Genomic DNA, 20,412 nt, shown 5'->3' with positions numbered 1-20,412 from the left:
TTGATATGGCGTTTTAAAATGACCAACTCCTGAGTTATTGTTAAGGTGCTTATTGCAAAACTCTTCAGTACTAACGTTACTGAAGTACTGTAACACAAGCGGTATGTATTAAAACAAAGGAGTAAATCTCATATGTTTTTTCCTTAGGGCACATAAGAAATACTATTGGACAGTTTCTTCTGAAAAAGCTAACTGCTGTTGTTTGGTTTTTTTCAGTGTATCATCTGCCATGTCTACAGAGGGGCAGAGAGTTGATGATAGTCCCAGCACTAGCGGAGGCAGCTCTGATGGAGATCAGCGTGAAGGTGTTCAGCAGGAGCAAGAAAGGGAGCAAGTTCAACCCAAGAAAAAAGAGGGCAAAATATCAAGCAAAACGGCTGCTAAACTGTCAACTAGTGCTAAAAGGTACAGTGTTCTTTCTGGATATTTATTCTCCTTTCTCTTTTTTTTTTTTTTCTGCTGGCCATCAGATGTATGTATTGACCAAGTACATTAATTTTCTTATTGTTTTATTATAACACTACTATATCAGTGTAATAGCCTTTTGAGACTGGTCACAGTAATAAGACCTGTATACTTTTTTCCTTTCTTTGACAGATTGGTTCTTTCACATGGTTTTAATAGTAGCTTGCATGATAAAAGCTGACATTTTTTTATTGCTAGTAAAACTCAGACAGTTTTGTAGCCTTATAAAATATATCTCTGTATGTGTATATATGACTGATGTTGAAACTTGTCAGTGTAACTTACAGTTAATTAACCATAAACATTTCAGACAGTTCAGTAACTCAGCATGTTAGGACTACCGTAATACCTATTGCTGTAAAGTACTGTGCCGTTTTCCCGGATGGTCAGGTCAGAAATATTTGAGTGAACAGCAAATGCATGTTGGTTTCATTACTTTAAACTGTGGTCTGTTTTAATACCCGTTTCTTTTCCTTCTCGTTTCTGCTTGAGAGGACATAGAGTAGCTATTTAAATTATTCTATGCTATCATGTGACTCTCCAGATAATGATTGTCTTGCTTGGACCAAACAGAAGGAATTTACAGCTCACTGTTGCTCCTTCAGTACATGTAGGGGTGTTAGTCTAGGCAACAGAATTCAGATAGGATTATAGTGATTGAAGTTAAAAAGCACTTCTAAAATAATCTGACAAGAAACCAGTTTGCAGACTATCTTCATGTAGAATTCCCAGATCCTGTTTCTTTGCTAATTCAAGGCCATGTAAAGTTCAAGTAAAGCCATCAAAGTTGTGCCATGATGGTGCTGTGGTAAAGGGGAAGCATCAAAGCACTATTGCCATAGTTTATAACATATGTATGTAGTAGTAGTCCCTAAATACCAGTATATAAACCTGTGTGCACATCTCTTCAGGAGCCAAGTCTTTATCTTGGCTTAATCTGTCCCTTACCATTTACATACTTTGCTGAACTAAAGTTTCTTCTGTCTTTGCAGTGAGGTATTGTCACGGTTTTCTTCTGGCATAGACACGTTCCTTACTGTTAGTCTTTTTTTTCTTCCCTGGTGAAGTGCTTTCTGAAGACCCGTTCCTACTATGACACTATTAGGAGATTACCGAGTCGTATCACTTAGGATGGCCAGCAAAGCTTGCTCGTGTTTTCTTTTATGACTAAAAGGAAAAAAAATAGCTTTCATTTCAAACCATGATGTTATTCATGTAGTTAATCCCCACAGCCATTATGGTTTCTGGCTTTCTTCTCTTTTGTCTGCTTCCTGCTATTGTTATTTTTTAAATATTAGGAATATTGGGCTAGTCATGATTTCTAAGGTCATAAAAACCCAGTTTTAACATCTTTAGAAAAGAGTCTCTTCATTCTGAACTTTGTACTATGCCTAATGTAACGATGCCACAATTCTGATGAGGGCCTGTGGACACTATCCAATTAAAAAATTAATAATGATATGTCAGAAACTGGTCTATTAATCTTAGCTTTGTATCTTCAAAGCTTAGAGCTTTTATCAGTGTGCATTTCACAGTGATAAAATTACTTAAACCTTTTAAAGTTTAATCATATCTGCTTATGGTTCTGCTGAAACTAATTATGCCAGTTGCTGACATCAGTATGTTTGCCAGTTAGACTCTAAAGCCAGTTTCACATGTGTACTGATGTTGAAGGAAAGCCTTTGATTATGCATTTTAAAAGCTGAGATGATTTATAAGAGTTCTGTAGATATATGCACAATAAGTAATATTTTTGAAAAAAAAATGTATTTTAGGAGTGCTGGTTGTCATAGCACTTTGTGGAAGGATCACTACAATAGTTTTTATGGTAACGGTGTTTTTTTTCAGATAGTATCATGATATTTGAAAATTTTTTTTAGTAATCGGTAGTTTGTCACAAGGATTACATTTCTATAAACATTCTATAAACATTAATATCTGGCCAGGTTTTCCTGTTACAGGTTTTGTTTCTTTGCTTTTAAATTAAAATGAATTAATTTTAAAAAAATTAATTAAAATCAGTAATGCCTCAAGAAAGAAAAATCAGAAATTAAAGTAGAGGGGAAAAAGAGAGAGGAGTGACATGAAGACAGGAAAATGGCAGTCCTCAGTATGTGATAAGTAGTACAGAAACTGTCTATATAAAAGTATCTTCATAGTAATATTATTATTTTTGTTCCTTAGAAATTAAAAATAATGCAGGAATAAAGCTGTACTCCTTCAATGGGAATTTTATTCTTGACCATGTTAAAAAGTGATTTTTTTAAAAATTGAAATAAATTGAAGTAATTTAGCTGTCCTGATGAAAGAGGACTGAATATATGCTTAGCGACTTTTTCATTTTCTAGCTTTTGAGTTCTGTGGTTTTGTATAGCATTACTCTAAAGTCACAATAATCTTCACTTAAGTGTTTCATTATGTTATTCCCTCTAATAACTCCGTTATAGTTAAAGGAGTCAACTCTGCTAAAATTGGTAAAAATCCCAAACAACAGAGGCTACCACAGTTGCGGCTTTAGTCAAGATTTTCTAATTCCTTTTTAAAGCAGAGAACACCAGAAAGTTAACGTAGCACTGAAGCTAAAGGCGCAGACTACAGACTTGGTTCTAATCTGAGTTTGGAAGTCACGTTTTTGCGTTTGGAAAGCTTTTTCATGCATATGGAATTATAGTCGTAGCATTTTTGGATTACATTATGATACCTACTGTATATCTTGGATTAGAATGAAGATTTGCACATCTGTATTTGGAATACTGCTGGTTTTTATTTGTATGTTTATGCAGTCAATTAGATTTAAAGAATTTTCAGTAGTATTAGGTTTTATATAAAACAAGATTTAGCAGTATGTGTAAAAGTAAACTGCTACGGTGTCTTATGTATGAATATACTACTCCCACAGCTTACAGCTTTCCAAAATGATCTGATTATGGAGGCTACATGAAACCACTTGAATTCCTATTTGAGTAAGATTTTTTGTTTTTAAGATACGGCATTGCTTCTGTTAGCATTGCTGTAGATGGTATGAAGAAGGCGGAATGCCATCACCTGCCGTCCTTCTCTGTTAATACTTTTAGGACTCGGTGCTATACAGGTGTAATAGCTTATAGCATATGTCATACAGTGAACTGGTCCTTCAGTTTTACTCACCCAGAGGGCATCACCTTAAATAGCAACCTTTCTTACCTAACGTGTCAAGATTGAGAAACCCACTGCATATCACAATTACAGTTCAGGCACGGAATTGAATTGCTGTCCTTGAAAACAGCAGGCATCTTGTTACCTCTTAAGTAGCAAATCTTAGCATGACCTTTGAATGGAGAGAAGTGTAACCACTCTTGGCTGACACAGTAACTCGGCAAATAAATGTATTGTTTTGCCTGCCTCCTGAAGCTGATAGTTGAAAATCTGTCAGCCTTTGTGTCCAGTCTTGGAATTTTTTTTTTATAAATATCTGTGCCTACAATCCATTGTGAACTTTAAAATTTTAGTTGTAATCTTTGCTTTTCTTTATTGAAAGAAGTTACAACTTTAAGGAGTAGCAAATAGGTAATGGATTAAATTTGTTGGAAATTCCACAAAAGAAAAATTACCTTTTTTCCCCCCTCTCTCTTTTTCTCAGAGAAATTTATGAAAGCACTATTCTCAAGGAATCCGGGAATAATATTCAGCATGTTGAATATGATGGCAAAATATGGAGTGCTACTTCTTACAAGAAATATCCTTGTCATTTATTGTGTGTCTAGTACAGAGGCAGGAATGTTCCTTTTGCTCCAGCATGAATCTAACCATCTTTAGATCAATTTCCTGCTCAGTCACACTTTATGTAAGATTGAAATACATACCAGTGGTTGCATTTCTTAGTATTTTCTAAATAGCGTATTCTTCAGTATGGTGTATTTGTTCACCTGGCCTTTATGGCTAAAGAGGCATGTATTTTAGAGAAGTAGATATCGTAAAAATACCTCATTGTCATATGGTCTTTTATTTTGCGTCTTTTCCTATTAATCATATTGTGAAATTCTCTGACGTTCTGTTCTCTCTTAGCTTTAACTGTTTCATGAAGGAAACAACACACAGTCCCCCTAGGCTTGGAACAGTAGTAAATATATGTCTGTGAGAATTAATAATATTTGAAATCCACAATGTACCTTCCTGCTTCTGAATTTAGGGGTAGATTAACCTTTGCACTATTACTGGAAGGCAACTATGTTTGTTCTTTTCTGTTAGTAAAATGGAGGGGGAAAATATTTGTGTGTGTGTTTATATACATATGAGAGAGAGAGGGGTCAAAGTGACTTCTTTGAGACTAAACAGAGAGTATCAGATCTGACATTGCAAATTACATGGCCTGTGTGTACAGCCCAGGGCTTTGATTACCAGCAGGGGCTTCTCCCTCTGCTGTTACCCCACTCCCCAATAGATAGAGAACCAGTATGTCATTAGTTTAAATATAAACCAGATATATATAATGATTTTATTTTGGAGTCCTTTTTCCTCTCTGACATAGCTAGCCATAACTAGGGAGGCAGAAGTTCCAAAGAAAGAGGTGCCAGAAAGGACCCTGCAAAAAATGTTTTGTTGCCAGAGGCCACATATTCTTGTGGTGAACCCTCTGTGGTCAGCGAAGGAAATGAGGCACATCCTCTCCTATGCCAGATTCTGAGGGCAACTCAATGGAGATAGGAAACGAGTGCCAGAGCAGTGGGATAACTCGTGCAGACAGGGGCCAGCTTGCACGCTGGAGGTCTCTATCAGTGCAAGGCTCTCTGGGATGTTGTCTGACGATTTAATTGTAACTTTGAATGCTGTGACATGTGAACGAGCTATTGCGTGTCAGCTGCTCCACTGAAGCTGTTTATGACTGTGCTCTCAGCATGAATGCAAGGTAAATTAAGGTTGCAACAAAAGGGGTGTAATAAGGTATATACTAATTTTAGTTTGGGATGCCACAGAGTAGGAGAACAAACACAGACAACTTGCTGCAGAGCAATTGATGGACAGTATTGTATTGATATATTGTATCTTGTTTGTATAAAAATAATCGTGAATGAAGCATCTCTTTATCTTAGATGCCTGCAAAAGCAATTAGGACTTTTGAACATAAATAGAAAGTACCATCTGATCAATTTTTATCACTTGAAGCGGAAAGGTATTTTGTTCTTGGTTGCTCAATCACAGGAAAAGCTTGAAAAAAGACCATTTTAGTGCTCTTGGCATCGGAAGGCAGAAATTTTGGGTTGAACTAAAATAGAAGGAGAAAAGGAGAGAGCTCTGTATCCTTTTGTTTTCAGAATGGAAGGGACATGGGCTAGGATTTAGGAGGAAGAATATAGGCTTTTGATCTAGGACTTAAGCTGCACTTGTCAATCCATTCTTGATGTGTCTTGGACTCAGTGTAATGCAATGAAATACTAACTGCTCTTACTAATATTTGTGAAGTGAAAGAGTAATCCCTGACTCTGTAGAAGTTCAATGCCATCATTCTGTAACTTCCCAAAAGGCAGAAAAAGAAAAACAATCGATAAAACACAAAATTGAAGATTCCATACTACCTAGGGTTTCCATGATTTGAAGTTGTGATAGTATACGTTTCAAAAACACAGTAGAAAATTGTCATATCCAGAAGAAATATTTTAAGCATCTCCCACGCTTATAAGATCTCCCTTCTAAAAGGTGTGAACTGTTAGGATTGTTAAAATGGAGTAACTTTTTAAAAGCAACACATTTGTGGTGCTTAGACTTCACTAATCAGATTTTCCTTTTTAAAAAATGTGGTGCTTTTCAAGTGTTACTACAGTGACTTGCTGCAAATATTGATTAGGCAGACTGTGCCTGTATTTTTACAAGAAAGAATTATATTTATTGGGGAAATTATATGTACTGGAGATGTAAATATTTCAATGAGTAAAATAGCAAATAAACATTGAATTTCTCCCCCTCTACAGGAGTACCTGGTGTGTGTGTGTGTATGTAAGGTTGGGGTGCGTAGAGATTAGAAGAAAAGATAAGCATCTGAAAGAATGTTTTTATCCTTTCAATGGTGTTGGCTGCTCTGATAAATGATTATTACCTCTACCTACAAATCTTGCCCACATTTGTCCTAATTATTTCAGAACGTGAATGATAAAGGATTGGAGTTTCTCTACTTCCTTTGGTTCATTTATTCATTATAGCCATAAAATCATCTCATAGTGGCATAAGGGGAATTTTGATAGTGGCTGTGAGACTCCTTAGCATGTAAGATTGTGTTTGGATCTTAACATATAGAGAGTTAAACTGCTCGTTTTTGTTATATATGCCAATATAACGGAAGGTTTATCAAAATAAACAGTTTTCTTTGCCTGTGTGCAAAATGGGTTACAGTTAGATATTTGTGTACTTAAGGTCAGGCCTGAGCTTTTTGGGTTGTGGCTTGAGCATGTATCTCAGGAATTTGAGTGGTATTGTCATGTGGGTTATCTTTCTTAGTGTAGGGAATAACAGGAATAGGAGTCTGCTCCTGTACATGAAATCCTGTGAAGGAGAAGGGGAGAAGAAAATACTGAGGGTACATTGAATTGTTTTTCTTTTCCTTCCTTCTTCTAAATGCTCGTGTTTTTGCACCGAAGTAGCCTATAGAAAAGCCTTGGGTGTAGTTTGTAGGGGAGGTGGCCGTTGCAGTCCTGCTTATGGCATCATACTCCGGCAAGTCTTTGGGAACTGGAAACTCCTACAAGTTCCTTTGGGAACTCTGCAAACTCCTACTCTGCATGTTTAAATTTCTTCAGAGGGAGACAGACTGGTTCTCATGCAGACACTGGTATAACGGAAAAGAGCCTGCTTTGCCAGATGTGGCACAGATCAGGGATTCAAGTGCTTGGCTTGGGACCATCAGCCTAGGAATATCCAGAAATCCTTAACAAAATTGCTCTGCCTGGAAGAAGACCTCCCCCAGGGTGCCTATAAGGAGTGCAGTACTGCCAGGATCTGTGCTGGACCTGCCCAGCTCTACGTCTTTATGGTGACCTGGAGGATAGAGCAGGGCATGCTCTCAAGTTTGCAGATGACAGCAAGCTCGGGGGGAGCAGGTGGTACACAAAGGGACAAGGCTACTGCTCAGAGAGACCTCAGCGGGCTGCGAGAGGGAGTTGACAGGGAACTCGTGACATCTGACAAGGAGCAATGTAACATCACACGTGTGGGAAGGACTAACCTGTCGTAGCAATACAGGCTGGGGAGCAGCTCTGCTGAGAAGGAGGTGGAGGCCCTGGCAGAGAGCGAGCTCAACATGAGGCAGCAACGAAGGCTGATTGCCTTCTGGGCTGTATTAACGAGAGCACAGGCAGTCGGTGCAGTGATTTGTCTCCCTTTACTCAGCTCTCATTAGACTGCACCTGGAATAATGTGTACCCATTTTTTTGGCACCCCCAGTACAAAGCAAACATGCATTGGAGCAGGTCCAGCAGCAGGTTCCCAGCCTGCCCAGGGAGCTGGAGTGCTTCCCTTTTGAGGATAGGCTTTGGGGGGGACCTGATAGCAGCCCCATAACAAAAGTTAGCCAAAACATTATCCACACTGTCACCAGCACAAATGCAAACCGTAGCCCCATACTAGCTACTGTGAAAAACTGGAGCAGAGGGGGAATAGAGAAGGGGGGGTCTATGAGACGTTTAATTGTGTGCACTGAGAGCCCTGACTTACAGAAAAGGTGGGATTTTCTAGGTGGCTGCTCATGACATAACTTGTCCCAGATTGGAGGCTCGTTTCTCAGAAAAGATTTGATTTTTAGTTTGATGTTTTCTTGAGCAGTTTCATAAAACCTTATGGCATCAGCTTTCCATCAGAAATTATAAGAATTATATTTTATTATTATTGATTGCTATAGAAATGTTCATAAAGTTGAAAGAAATATTTTACAAAAAAGTCCTTTTTTTTTTTCCTCTTTAGAATTCAGAAGGAACTTGCTGAAATTACATTAGACCCTCCTCCAAACTGTAGGTAAGTTCACCTGGATTTTATTGATTTGGAATATGGAAATGGAATATATGGAATTATGGAAGTTGCATAGGGAACTGTAGTAAATTTTAGCTTTTCCTTTGTGCTGGTTACTTAGTAATTTTGGAGTAAAAGCTGATAGATAGTGTTTGCCTACATAGAAGGAATTGATTTGACATACTTCCTGGTAACAAAAGTAATCCTAAAAACTGATGAACTCCATGATGCCTTAATAGATACAGGGCAAAAATCAAGTCACCCTTCATTTGAAGTATTTAGTCAATAGCATTTTGTTTGATTCTGTAAAATGTAATCTTGGTGGCAGTTGCTGGTGTGTTTGATTCCTTTTTCTTGCAAATTGTTAACACACTGTGAATATAATGGAGAAGGAAAAATGTTATAGGCACAGACTGTTATTAGTCTTCCGACTGTGTTTTTGGTGATCAATTATGATATTCAGAGGAAACTTCCTGAAATAGAGCATATCATTGCATAGCCTTTCTAATAATGACTTTGTGCTTGTGTTTTGGCTTTTATTTTTTTTGGAGGGGGCGGGGGGAGCGGGTCAGGTGTGTTTACTTTCGGTGTGTTTAAAATTGGCTTTGAAATGAGTAATGAGGTAGGCCTAGAAAGCCCGGCTGCCTGGTGGCCGGGGCGGTCTACTAGTTGTTTTCAGATGGCTGTCTCCGGGCTTCTTATCTGTCAGCTTGACATATGGGCAGTGCTGGAGCCGGGCCAGGGCTGCACGGCGATGCTTAGAGGAGCCCCTGCCACCCGCGCCGAGAGGTCGGGCTCGGAGCGGAGGAATAGCTTCCACCCCGTCCTGCCAACCCGCTTCCACTCCTGTGGTTAGTGAGGATTCATTCTATTAGTGCAGCAAAAAGAGAGATTGATAGAAATGGCTGATTGCACGCAGCTTTTATAATGAATCCCAGTACGTTTCAGTATCGAATTAACTAAGCAACTGGTTGTAAAAATGACAGTCAGCTTTATTGTTTTGGTCTCTTGACAAAAGTATGTGTGAGAAAATATTCTAACAAGATTTGATGTGGTTGTGCTGGATCTCGAGATATAAGTCAAGTGGCTACGTACTAAAGCGCTGTGTGGTGAAGTAGCCTTGCAATAATAGCGTTCAAAGAGTATTTCAGTCAATTAGGATGAACAGTTCTTTGCTAGATAAAACATTTTAATAGCTAAGCTGTTCTGTCATACTTACGACTGTGTGTGAGTCTTCAATCACATCAAAGCTGTTTCAAATGGCAGATCTTTACTTAGGTGTTGATGACTGATGCCTATTAGTGGATTGATTTGCTGAGATGAATATAAAACTTCAGTCTGTTGTAGAAGAATGCATAAGTCTTTGAACTGAGTCTAAAAGGCTTATAGTTTTTACAGCAGTGTCATTTGTTCTAGTTTTCTGAATCCTTCCCTTTGTAACAAAGCAGTTGTTTCAGTCTACAAGATACTGTTATTTGATTTTCTTTTGCTAGTAAATGTAAAGGGAGTATTGACTGTCCTGGTGGAAAGCTCATTGGTGACTTGCAATTTAAAAAAAAAAAAAAAAAAACAAAAGTGAACTGGAGTTTTCCTGTTTTGTTTTGTTTTTTTTTAAATTATTTATACTAAGATAAAATAGTAATAATGTGCGCTGCATGATGATGTTTTGCAAAATCAGAAAATTACATCTAACTTCGTGTGTCTGGTGCTTGAACACAGTTCTTAAGATGCAGAATTATTTCATGTTGTGATCTTGATAGATAACCATTAATAGCTTTACTATTAGCAAATATGTTTTTATAGTCAATATGGAATCACTTCATTTAGTTTTATGCTCTGTTGACATAGTCTAAACAGTGTTTTCATTTGAACTTCATCTATTTTCTATTATAGTTAAACATTACAAAATAAATACATCAGCCAGACATGATTCTTCAGCGTAATGAAGAAGGCCAAGCTATAGTGCAGCATATTTTACCCTAAAGTATTTGTATGTCCTTTCTGGGGTTTAGTGAAATTTACATCATTGTTATAACAGGTGTTAGATTTTCTAGTATATTTCTTAAAAATAACTTTACAGATGTAGGCTACTTGAAATCATTGTGATTCCAGCTTATCTTCACTATGTGACCTATTTTATATATAAAATAAGTCGTGATTGGGCAATAGGAATATGGTAAATCTCAAAACTACATGTCACAGAAGACGTGAAGGAAAGCTGTATTATCCAAGAATACTCTCTAAGTAGTCATTTAGGAACTCCGGATAGGCAGGGTATGGAGCTGAATTGGAACTTGGGTGGAATATTGCAAGATGTGTTCCAAGACTTTCCGTTAGCTACAATAGGCCAAAGCTTCAGGTTTTTCTATTTCAGGAAAAAACTCAAAATGGAACAGTGTCTGTAGTACAGTAGGACCCAGTAATGGCATGCTAGGCTACACAGTCCGTACAAGCTCCGAGGGAGTTGCAGCTTCCACTTCTACAGCAGCTGCAATCTTAACGCTTCCCCTGCCTCGTCCCCAGGAGGAGAATAGGCTGTATAATCTTCTTGTTTGTCTGGATGACAAAAAAAGTCTTGCTCGCACATGTGCCTTTTAATTGGCAGATTATCGCTGCTGCCACTTGCAGCATCTTTCCAAAACTGTGGTAAGCTGTGGATTTCAGAGTTGCTAAAAAATCTGTCACATTTGGCTTTAAAAGAAGACTTAATGTTATAAGAAATTGGAGTTGCCTGCCTCCCTAGGTATTGTTGGATTTCATGTTCTGCAGTTTGGGTTCTGGGCCTTGACTCCCCAAACTTTGGATCATTCCTTAGGACTGAGAATGTATAATGTTCTAAGTGTCAGAAAGTTAAGCTGGGGGACGTGTGGGAGCTGAGCAGTGTAGTCATTGCTATTTTTGGAGGAAGGCATGTCATAAAAAAGCCTGTTATACTTCACATTTAACAGAAAGAACTGGATGGTTTTGGTATGTGTTGTGTCCCATCCCTCCTCCTCCCCACTTTACTTTTGTATAGAGCTGAATTTACTGTCAGAGTCCTGAGTGCTAAGCAGGTACATTTGTATTTTAAATCTGCAGCATTGTGAAATTTTAGTTTGTCAGGAGACACTATACCTAAATTGTAGATGTTTGCCACTCTTTTTTTCCTTCCTCATTGAAATACCAAAGTTTGATTGCTAGAAATGTTGCACATATTATGCCTCTGAGTGGTACAGAATATACCTTTTCTCATAGGCGATAAAACTCTCGTCTTTAGTATTGTTTTCCTGTATTGCCTTGCTGGAAGAGGGAAGTAGTTGGGAAATCTTATAGCTAAAATAATGCCTTTTCAAACTTTCCCATATTTTGGACTGCATCTTGTCCAAGACAATAGATTTTGTAGAATACAACTTCTATTGTCAGCGTTGTATACTATTTCCCGTCTCACTGGCAAGAGAACAACATCTCTGTGGCAACTTATACCAATTGCTTACATGGGAAAATAGTATTTGGAAAGTATTTAATGTATTTTTAGCTTCTTTCAATGTGAACTTAGCAGCTGGAAACAAGGAGAGCCAGCACAAAGCGCGTAGCAGCTCTCTGCGGACACCACTTGGAGCAACTGCTCAAAATTTTCCTATTAAGTCACTGTTGTTCCCTATCTTCCTCTTTGTGTTTTCCTTTGATGTTCTCTAGCATATTTGTCACCATTCTTCTCTTTTCTCTGTATTTACTGAAATTCCTTTTCTGTGTACGCACTTTACTACTTTTTCCCTGTAGAAATATGGGTGATGCTTGAGGCTCAGAAACATAAAGGACTATGCAGCTTCATGGGCAAATTGACTGGTTCCCATTGCAAACCAATCAATTGAAAACCCTGCATGTAGTCTTATCTCTTCTATTAGTTTGGAATCGTTACATTAATTCCTTGCTTGGTATACTTTCTGCAAAATTGAGAAAAAAAACAACACATCTGATCCTAGTATTTTGCTTATGAAAACTAATCACACTGAAAAGACTTAAAGCACATTTTGGGGGGGCAGGAGGTGGCGATGTAGAGAAGAGCCAAGTGGAATGGCAAATTATTCAGCTTGGCTTGGGAAGAGAGGTCAGCGTGCCTCATGGAAGTCTCTTGCTCTGTTAATGACTATATGGAGTCTGACATTCCTCTCCAATAGTGCTCTCTCTTGGTTTTTGCTGAAAAGGTGGGGCCGTGACCTTTACAACTCTAAGGGATTATGTGAATTCCATCAGTTTAAGTTATTGTTCTGGTGGCCATTTGTTTAAAGTCTCGCTTAGTGCTACTTTAAAGCTAAGGAGGTGACATGGGTGTCAGGAGCAGAAATCAAATGTTAGCACAATTTCATGGGAAGACCAGGAGGGAGAAGATTGTCGGCCTTGCTCTGCGGTGCAGAGGCGGAGGTGTAGGGACCTAGAGCAGCAGGTACAGCAGGTCTCTGTTGTGCTGCCCTGGGCTGCTCCAGTCTCCTTCCTTCCCTCTTGCCCGAGGAACTTGTTAAGGTCTTCCTCTCTTCCCTGTGTGCGCACACACACAAGCACTTGGGACACAAACAATAGTTTTCTTACAAGAGCAAAGTGATGCCGTACAGTTTTTTTAAATCGTACGCTCACAACATCAGTTTGTTTTGGGGGGGGTGTCTGAACAATCTTGGTTATATACATTTCCTTAAAATATTTGAATAAATGTGGAAAATATTTGGAGAACGCGGAGTAACGCCTTCTCCAAGTGCAAAATGCAAAACTGATTCCTCTTGGGTGCTGGAAGGATTCTGCTATTAATGCAATTTGCTTAACCTAAATTTGCTTCTGTTTTGGTTAGTCTCCTTTAGCTTGCACAGAGAGTTTACTTAATTATTTTAGTAGCATTAAGCAGTTGCTCAGTAACACTGCATCCACTCTGGTAGTGTCCACTATCCGTTTTACAACGTTTAAATGCCTGTTGAGTGCTTTTTACTCTTGTGCAGAACGCACAGGCTGCTTAAGTGAGGTGCTTCCTTGCTCTGTAACCAAAGAAGAAACTTCAGGGCAGAGTAGGCATAAAATAGCATGTCTTTTTTTGCTGGTTCCTTCATAAATCTCTGGAAGCACAAAGGGTGATTGGCACCATACTCATGGTTGTCATATCACTTAGAAGGAGTATGGGAGGATAGTGGCTCCTCTGGCTAAAGAAAGACTTAATCCTATTTCTTCTGATAGGGATTTCACCGAAGGAGGACCTAGGCACAAAATTCAAGTGGAAAAAATCCTTAAAATCTAGCAGCTTACATTTTTATTTTAAAAGGAGCTGTGATCAGTGATTTTGATTGTTTGAGTTAGGGATGCATCAGTCTGTTGCCATAGGCACATCACTGCGATGTATGTGATGCTAATGTGCGAGCGGAATGAAAACCAGAATGTGAAATGCTTTCTTTGAACGTTTTTCCTCACAAACATTTCCAGCCTCCTTAGTATGAATCTGGGCTCTCTTCCCGTTACATTACGGTACCCATGGAGTTTTACCTTCTGCCTGTATAGGCTTACTTTGATCTGCTGCTAGTTTTCTCTAACCTTCTAGAGAATATGTGACACAGAAAATTGTGTGTGACTTTGGCTGGGCCTCTTAAGAATTTACAGCAAATAGCAAAACTTAATCAAAAAGATACGCATAGAAGCAGTTGATATTGAAGTTCAGAATCCTGTTGTTTTTAAATCTATGATGTATCAACATTCATTTGAGGATACGAATGAATGTAAAATATATTTGAGAGCTCATTGCAACTGCTTTATTTTTTAATTCTTGTTCCCTTTCTGCTTCAAAAGCAGCAAGAAACATGTCCCAAGAATATGCAAGTTAACGATCTCACTGGGATTGTATTTTATAATAGCAACTGTACTATATTTTGTCACTTGAGTTAGCTTGCTTGTTTTTTATAACTGGTGGGTTTTTAAAATTTATTACCTTAGTACCTTGAAGTACCTCAGATGAAAAGTGTCAGGTTACTTTTTAATATGTAATCTTTTAATTCCTTTAGCTTTTTTCTTTTAAGACAGTGCAGGACAGTGTCATTTGTGCTTTAGGGTCTGAAGCATGTAACTGTATTAAACCATTTTTTAAAAAGTATCTGTTTATTTTCACTGTAAAAGTGACTCTAGACCTTTCAATGTCATGTTGTTCACAAAGCATCTGTTTTTGAAAAATAACACACAGATGTTTCTTTTCATGGATCTTCCATGTGTCAAGATGCAGTGTACGTGGAAGGCTATGTAAAATATAGCTGATGTTTCTTTAGCGATCTGATATCTTTCAAAATGTTTGATATGAAAAAATATTAGACAGCACTGAGCTTTTTTTATTTATTTATTGAATAAACTGAATTCTGAGTATCTACTTGATTCTTTTTCTACTTGTGGTTGTGGCCTGATACCGGGATTGATTAGATGCTGCACTCAAAAGCTTGAGGATGTATTGTGGGCATTGGTGGCAAGAAACCTTAGGAACTTTCATGAAGATGGCAGGGGGGAAAAAAAAAAAAGGAAAAGAAAAAAAAGAAGGGAGTAAAGGGAGCCTGCTGCTGGCTGCTTGCCAGGGCTGGCAACTTCACTCACTGATGATGAAGTAAGGAACTGGCTGACAACGCCCATTAATACCTCCCTGTGTAACAATACCTCCACGTGATTTCTGCCAGTTCTCCCAGTTTTCAAATGATAACTCCTCTCCGAGAAGGAGAAGAAAAGAGAAAATAGTATTAGGGAAGAATAACATTAATTCAGTGAGCACTGTGTGAGTGCAGATTTCGAAGGTCAAGGGATGCCGGAGAGCATCCCATGGGACAGATGAAGCAGGGAAATGTGTGGAGATTGGGGCATAAGCAGGGGTTGTGATGATCATTTGCCTGTTTCTTGCAGCAGAAAAGTGCCCAAGGCACTTTTTGGGCAGAAAAGTGGCCAAAAAAGAGCCTGTGATGGACACGGAAGGGATATTTGCAGTGTGCTTGGTATGTGAGATTAGTAAAGCTCCAGTTTAAATGGCAAGTGTGGGGAAGGAGGAGTGGAGGATTGGAACAAGGGTAAAAAGAAACTCTTTGATGCTTTTAGCATGGGGAATTCTGAAGAGAGACATTTTCTTCCAGTGGTTTCACATTGAGTTGCAGCTGGTCTTTGTAAATCGGTTTCCTAGGAAGTACAAGGGCAGTCACCAATGCTTTCAGCTCCCGAATTTTTCAGGCTACCTTCCATAGACGTTTCTTTTGCCCTCTTCTACATAGCTAAACAAAATTCTTGCTGTTTTTTTTTTTTTCCATAAGAGCATAAATTTGGTTTATAATATAAAACTGATATTATATATGCATGTTTTTGTAATCTCCTCAATACTATCCCCATAAAACACCAACACCCATACTCTTTCCCCCCTCCTTCCCCCTCTCAACCCTAAAAGAAGTGTGTTAAATAAACAGTGGTTGCTTGCCAGCAAAGGGAAACAAAACCACGTTGGCTGAGACCTTGCATCATTGCTAGGAGAGTTTGCAAAGAAATACCTAAATGTGTTGCTTTCAAATCCATCTACTTCTGTGGAGTTTTTTCCTGATTTTTTTTTTTTTTTTTCCCCTGAATGTAGACTAATGTCTTGTATAAAAACTACATAAGGATCAATTTCTTTACAGATAGACCAGAGTTATTTGAAAGTGTGACGGTAGTAGCTACTACTGCACTGAACAAGCAGTCACTGCCATTTCATGATAATCATGTAAGAAACATGCTTTTATTAGCAACTCATTACCCTTTAGTAAATTACTGATTATTGAATAAATGGGGGAAATGGAAGGTACTTTGTCTGTTGGTTGGGACTGACAGCATTACTGATAATGAATTATTTGTTTCCTTAAATAAGTGGCGCAATCTCAGATGTGCCTAATGCTGTTCTTAAGTACATCCACATTTGATCAGAATTTGAACTCTGATCTTCCATGTAATACTTAAAAATTCATTTCCTTTTTAAGAAAACTTTTAAAAAGCATCTGACAAATTCATGTTATTTCCTGAATGCCATTGTGTACCTCTTATTCCTTCCAAATAAAAAATAGTGTTTTCCTCTCTCCTTGGAAATCTATTAAGAAGGATTGATTTTCTTTTTTTTTTTTTTTTAGTTTCAATACCACAATTCTACAGCTTTTTAACAGAAGTTAACTTACGCACTTTATTATTTGAGGTTTTTTTGTTTTGACTTTTTTATAGTTGCTGGGGTTTTTTTGTTGTTGCATAGGCATGGCGGTCTAAGGCAATGCTGTAATTTATCTTTTATTCTTGGTATCCACAGAATGTGTACAGATTTACAATTAATAGTCTGAATCGAATGAAATTGTTTTCCAAAATCTCCTGACATAAAAGCTGCAGTGTAAGATGAAAAGCTCATGAACTGGTAACAGAGCATGCTTTACAGTGTTTCGGAAACAAACTATGAAATTGATCTGGGCGCTGTTTTCTTGGTGTGCAATAAAACTTATTTATGCTGTAGTTACACATTTGCAGCTTTGTTACAAGCTTTTTGGGGTATCTAATTGGCTGCAGCTTTGAATCATATCATAACGCATGCCAAATGTTGCTAATTACAATTAAGTTATCTACTTGAAATAATCTTTGTTTTCATTTTCTCTGACAATTTATTTTTTCACTTATTTACATGCCTTTAATTTTTCATTTTAACAGTTCTTGCAGCACTTCAATTTATTTTTGTTTCAAAGCTGTGGAATTGGATTAAACAGGGTTTTTTAAACACTTCCATGTTGCTTGGAAAGAAGCCAGTTACTGTGTATCGGCTTAATAGAAACCATGCTTAGCACTGCCTCACATATGGCAGCTCGTGTTTGTGTGGCAAGGCATTATGTATTTTAAATATTACCTTTTATACGATAGTCAAATTTATGCCAGAATCTGAAGTTTCCTCTGATTAATGTTAACAAAAATAGCAGAGCGCCAACTGTTTCTGTTTTTTAGGGAGAAATATGTAATTAAATACATAAATTACTGTCTGCTCTGTACAAAAGCCATATTTATGTGGCCTTTATTAACTTGAGATGCATACTGTGCCTAGAGAAGGCTGTAGGTGAGTGATAATATGCTTTCTTGACACTTTAGCCTTTTAATGTTGTAAATATTGTGGAGGCCAAGATGGTGACTCTGTAGCTAAGACTGGAATATAAGGGTTTGCACTTAATTTAGGAGATTGAGTTACATTTGAAGAATAAGCGGTACACAGTTACAGCAATTACTCTTTCAGTAACACTTGACACAGCTGACAACTTAAAGCTTAAATTACTCAAGTTTTTTCTGGTTTGGATTTTTTTTTTTTTTTTTAATTTCACTTAAAATTTAGTATTATCTTTATGAAAATTGAACTTAGCCTTTATGAAATTTGCAGCTTTTAAAGGCATTTGTTTGGGATCGTCTGTAGACATTTCACAATGAAATGTTCATTTTTAATACAGGTTGTTTCGTTGTGGAGAAGGGCTTTTTTTTTCTGCAAGATTAGGTGATGTTCGATTTAACTTTTGTTTGGGAGGTATTGACAGTAATGACAACTGAAGATATAAATCATAAATCTAGTAGAGGTTATTATTCTTCTTAAAAATGCCAAAGCAAATTATTTTCTTTCTATGACACCAGTGCAGTATCTTCTGCATTAGCCATAATTATGTGGGTAATGCATATAAACCTGTAGTAATAAACTGGATTAATTTTAAATGTTAAGGTGTTCTAATTCTAAAATGGCAAATAAGTGTTTTACTACACTGATTTATGATTAGTCTGTTTACGCAGAAGAAGGCAGTGTAAATAGTTAAATAGATTTTTGTTTTTCTAATTTTTTTTTTTTTTATGGAGATAAATGCAGTATGCTTAGAATAACTGTGGTGTCAACTGTGAGGTCATTTTACCATAGGTGTAATCCAGAGAATTTAAAAATGCTGTACACTCTCACTATTTGATATCTTAGCCTAAATAGGATAAATATATATTTATATATAAAACCTTTAAAATTAGGCATGTTATAAATCTTCAAACAAAGATGGATATAACAGATTTAATTTTCACAGGAGTTTATGACTGAAAAGTTAGCTGTCTGCCTAGCCTGCAATTTCAGATTTCTTGATATGAATAATTGATTGCTAAGCTCATAGCTGTGGCATTTTGACTAGGGTTGCAGATGGGGGAGAGGAGAGAATTTTCAAATTTGGGGCTTGTGGCCAGAGTGGGTTCACAGGAAAACTAGTTTTGGACCCACTAGTTTTGGACCGGATTTATTACGGAATAGTGTCTGGCTTTTGATTACTGGGTAAGTGTTAGCCTTGATCCATGTTATACTGGAGTAAGTTCATTTTTCTGCACCAGGCATTATAGAATACACTCTGACTTGCTCATTCAAAACACTTTGTGGGTGTGCACTTTTTGGCGTGGCATCTCTCCCGTCCCGGAGGACTGATTTTGCTGGCTGGGTCAGAAGCACAACCATGGCGTCTTGTATCTCCTGCATACAATCTGCCACGTTGCCTGCTGAAAACAATCCTCTGGGGTCACTTTGTGCCTTGGGCACAGAGAGCAGGTTCTTCATCTTGCCTCTCCTTTTCCTCAGGTACTTCTGTAAGATCTGCCAAAGGCTGGCTCAGAGAAAGTAGCCAGCTCTAGTGATGGGGAGAATCCCCAACACCCACACGCCTCCTTGTAATTAGCTGTTTGTCTTATTTGTGCTCTGTTACAGCTAAAATAAGGCCTGTCGGTCTATAAAAATATTTCTAAAAGAGGGCTTTCTTCACTGCCATGTCTTACAGCAATGTCCTGTTGGTAGCAGCAAGAACAGTAAAACACTTTGACACGCAGTGTGTACATTACAAAAATGAAGTGTCATATCAAAAATAGCTGTAAACATTTTCACAGTCACTTGTCACTGCACGTTTGAAGATGGGAAATTTTTAGAGATGATGATTCAATTTTCTTCCTTACCTCCACATCTGGGCTGCCTGGAAGGGAAGAAGCATCTACGTAATGTGGCATTTGAATGGGCTGTTGTGGGCACAACTACTGGGATCCTGTTAGTCCAAGTATGTTCCTCAACACAGTGATTCGGCATCAATGCAAGATGACTATTTTGAATTTTGATACAGCATTAACTGAATTGTAGTTTTGGGGTGGTTTTGGCTTTTTTATTTTGTAAACTGTAGTCTTCGAAGAGTAAGATCAGTTGACCACAAGTATTGGGATGGGAAACTGTCTAGCTGATAGGCACCACATAATCATCTCGAAAATCTCATTTGAGTCTGGAATTACTGTAGTTAGTGTAAATCAGATTTAAATTTAAGATTCAAGTATAGTGACCTCCTGCATTACAAACATCCCTGAGAGCGATGTAATTAATAATGTATATTAACTGTGAGCGTTTTGGCATGTATGTGTGGCATACATTTTTAGGTAGCCACAAATACAGCCTCAAAAGCCCACAATGTGATGGCTGTAGGATGACACATTTTTAAGATGTTCTGCAACAACCTGCTTTGCTCCTTACTGAATACAAATAGCTGAGAGATGACAGCCATCTCGATTTCAGTAGAATCTTTATGATTTATATGATAATGATAATTTTATTCTGCTGCCAGTATAGAGCACTTTGCAGACTGATATCAAGGTTAATTGTCACTTTGAGAAGAAGTGAAGCACAGTCTGCCAACCTGATGCTCTGCTCAGCTGAGAGATAATTGTTATTCGAGTAGTATTTAAATGAGCCCAAATGCTGATAAATACACAACCAAAATATTTTATTTTTTTCTCTCATGTTCATTCACTGTGCTAGAGGATGAGGTCATCACTGTGTATAAATATCACTGATGGACACTGTAGCAAAAACATGCTGGGTATTTACAGAACTACAAGGAATGGGTTTCCCCCAGTGTGGGCTGTGGGGAAATATTTTAAGCTTGAGTTCCTCTTGTCAACACATCCTAATTCTTTTAT

The 20,412-nt window shown here is 37.8% G+C and overlaps 1 protein-coding gene across 1 annotated transcript in view; it reads left to right on the top strand.

Annotated features, from left to right (window-relative positions):
• Positions 1 to 219: 219 nt before the first annotated feature.
• LOC106885414 (ubiquitin-conjugating enzyme E2 E2) overlaps positions 220 to 20,412 on the top strand; it is a 213,426-nt gene continuing 193,233 nt past the window's right edge. Inside the window, exons 1-2 of the mRNA XM_014937617.1 lie at positions 220 to 405; positions 8,392 to 8,442. Of these exons, the coding sequence (XP_014793103.1) occupies positions 230 to 405; positions 8,392 to 8,442 (227 nt within the window). The 5' untranslated portion in view covers positions 220 to 229. The remainder of the gene's footprint in view (positions 406 to 8,391; positions 8,443 to 20,412) is intronic.

This window comes from Calidris pugnax, unplaced genomic scaffold (genome assembly GCF_001431845.1).
Source record: "Calidris pugnax isolate Ruff unplaced genomic scaffold, ASM143184v1 scaffold11, whole genome shotgun sequence".
NCBI lineage: Eukaryota > Metazoa > Chordata > Aves > Charadriiformes > Scolopacidae > Calidris > Calidris pugnax.
This window is presented reverse-complemented; position numbering and strand designations above follow the sequence as displayed.